The sequence below is a fragment of the Pristiophorus japonicus genome, chromosome 4 (genome assembly GCF_044704955.1).
Source record: "Pristiophorus japonicus isolate sPriJap1 chromosome 4, sPriJap1.hap1, whole genome shotgun sequence".
In the NCBI taxonomy this organism is placed as follows: Eukaryota; Metazoa; Chordata; class Chondrichthyes; family Pristiophoridae; genus Pristiophorus; species Pristiophorus japonicus.
In genome coordinates, this window is record NC_091980.1 from 132,607,888 (window position 1) to 132,610,350 (window position 2,463).

The following is a 2,463-nucleotide window of genomic DNA, read 5'->3' on the forward strand; positions in this document are numbered from 1 at the left end:
CTATGCTTTGACCCTCAGTCAATATCTCATGTGGTTGTTAATGGTCTAAATGTAAATTTTAGACCTTGCAACATGTGTCTTACAATCAACATTACACTGGAGGAAAAACAAATTTCATAGGAGTAAATCCTATAACTGTTGCACAGCTCCATCTAATTGTGGTTTGAAGTAAACCACATTATTTTAATTGAAAAATAAGCAACCTCTCAAATATACAAAGGAGACAAAACCCAGTTCAATATTGAAGAGTTTATTTACAGTTATGTTACATTTCACATCAAGAGCCCAGGTCTCACAGCTCTTTGTACAAAGTCAGAAGCCATCATTCCCTACAGGACAGGGATCCGTATTATATAAATACAAGTACTAAACACAATAAGCTTGATCCAGTCAATTCAGTCACTCTCCCCCAGCGTGAGCTTGTCGAAAAGGTACTCTCCCAGGCCATTCTCAGGGGCTCCCAGTCTCTTCAGGTTGGTGATGTGATCTCCAAGCTTCTTGATCATCTTCACTTGTTCATCCAAGTAGTGGGTCTCCAGAAAGTCACACAACTGAAAGAGGGGAAACTAGTTATGTCCAGCAGCAGATATCAAGGAATGTCAGCTTCCGCTTGAGAATTTGGATTTTAATCTTTTGAACTGGAGCACATAGAAGTGATGCAATTACTGCATTAGGTGCTCAGATCCTGGGATCACAGACACATTTACTAGTCACGAACCAAAGTAGGCCATCTTTCCCCATCCCTTCTCACACAAAAAATGCATAGGGAGACACCAACTCAAAGCTATTTAGCATGGAGATCTTTTAATTAGCCCCTACAACAGCAAGGTGCCAAAACCACCAACTTAGCCAAAAGCCCACATTAAATTAACAACTTACATGAGGGTCAGTGCTCCCAGAGAGTTTGTGCAGATCCAGCAGACTCTGGTTCACATTCTTCTCCATCTGCAGAGCTCTCTGCATCACCTCCAGACCATTGTTCCACTCATCCTGCTCAGGTTTCTGGAAAGAAAGAAAATTCCAACAGTGCACTTACAATGGATTAAACAAACATTAAAAAAGTATTGAAGGAAATTAGGGGTTCAATCAAAAGTCTACTTTTACCATGAACCTATGTGGGAATATAAAATTGCCATTATGCATTCACAACCACTGGAGTCATATTGATGAGGCAAATAGCATAGATGTGTTTAAGGGGACGCTAGGCAAGTGCATGGGGAGAAAGGAATAGAATGATATGCTGAGAGGGAGAGATGAAGCAAGGTGGGAGGAGGCTCGCTGGAGTATAAACACCAGCAAAGACCAGTTTGGCCAAATGGCCGGTGTTGTAAATTGGAACCATTTGCTGCAGAATGTACTGGGAACAATCAGTCAAAGGGGAGCTAGACAGAAGGCCACTCCTTTATTGAATCCAACCTTGATGTCCGTCAAGATGATCCGTCCTCCACGACGATTCTGGAATTTCATCAGTTTCTCAGCATGTTCACATTCCTCATGCGACTGCTCCTTGAAGAACTCAGCAAAGTGACGCAGGGCAACATCATCCCGGTCAAAGTAGAAGGACTATGGAGACATTTTTTTTTAAAAAGGGAGAAGTAGTTTGGTATTGCATAGCAGACCCATAACCATGTGTACATTACATAAATTCAAATTTTACTTTCTTTCAAGGGTTCAAAGTCACAAACTTGTATGTGCATGGGCAAGGAAACAATGTTTTGATATCCTTACACAATGAAAAGCCACAGCCCAGCATCAAAGCCTTGATTTTTCAGTGGTGGGAGCGGGGGAGAAAGTGTTCCAGATTGGCACCACCCTTGCAGGAAAGAATACTTCCCAACATATCACTCAAATGGTCTAGCTTTAATTTTATTATAGACTCTGAGAAAGTCCATGGAGTGATTTTGAATGAGGATACAAATTCTGAGTTCCATGCATTGAGCACAGAATGTATTCCAAATAAACTTCAACAATAAGCTCAAAGGAGCACAAGAAAGTGAGTTATTAAGATTCAAGATACTCAGAATAGGTGGTCTGGATACAGCACAGAATTTAGTAAACTCAGATTATATAGTCGCCATTGTGAAGTGGTCTAAAATGCAAAACTCACCATGGAGAGATAAACATAGGAGGAATAGAGCTCCATGTTGATCTGCTTGTTGACAGCATCCTCACAGTCCTGGTGGTAGTTCTGACACACTTGAGAAGCCATCTTGATACTTTTTCACAAATCTAACCTTTGTTGTAACAACAAACTGAAATTTAGCCAACCTCAAACTCCTGTATTTATACTGAGGGATAATCCAGGGTGTGGCAGCCTCGATAATGAGTGACGGTCCTCATTACCCAATCAGAAATTGCAGCCTCTCAGAGCACCAATCAACTTAAGGGAGGAGGGGGATGGACTCCCAGAGCCAGTCAGATTTTTGAAGAATGAGCATCATTGGCTGACAACTCAATGAGGAT

The 2,463-nt window shown here is 41.4% G+C and overlaps 1 protein-coding gene across 1 annotated transcript; it reads right to left on the reverse strand.

Moving 5' to 3' along the window:
- Positions 1 to 395: 395 nt before the first annotated feature.
- LOC139262663 (ferritin, higher subunit-like) lies at positions 396 to 2,209 on the reverse strand. The gene is made up of 4 exons (XM_070877813.1): positions 2,108 to 2,209; positions 1,417 to 1,563; positions 880 to 1,002; positions 396 to 551 (listed from the first exon to the last, which is right to left on the reverse strand). The coding sequence occupies exons 1-4, from the start codon at positions 2,207 to 2,209 to the stop codon at positions 396 to 398; spliced, it is 528 nt and encodes a 175-aa protein (XP_070733914.1).
- Between the last annotated feature and the right edge of the window lie 254 nt (positions 2,210 to 2,463).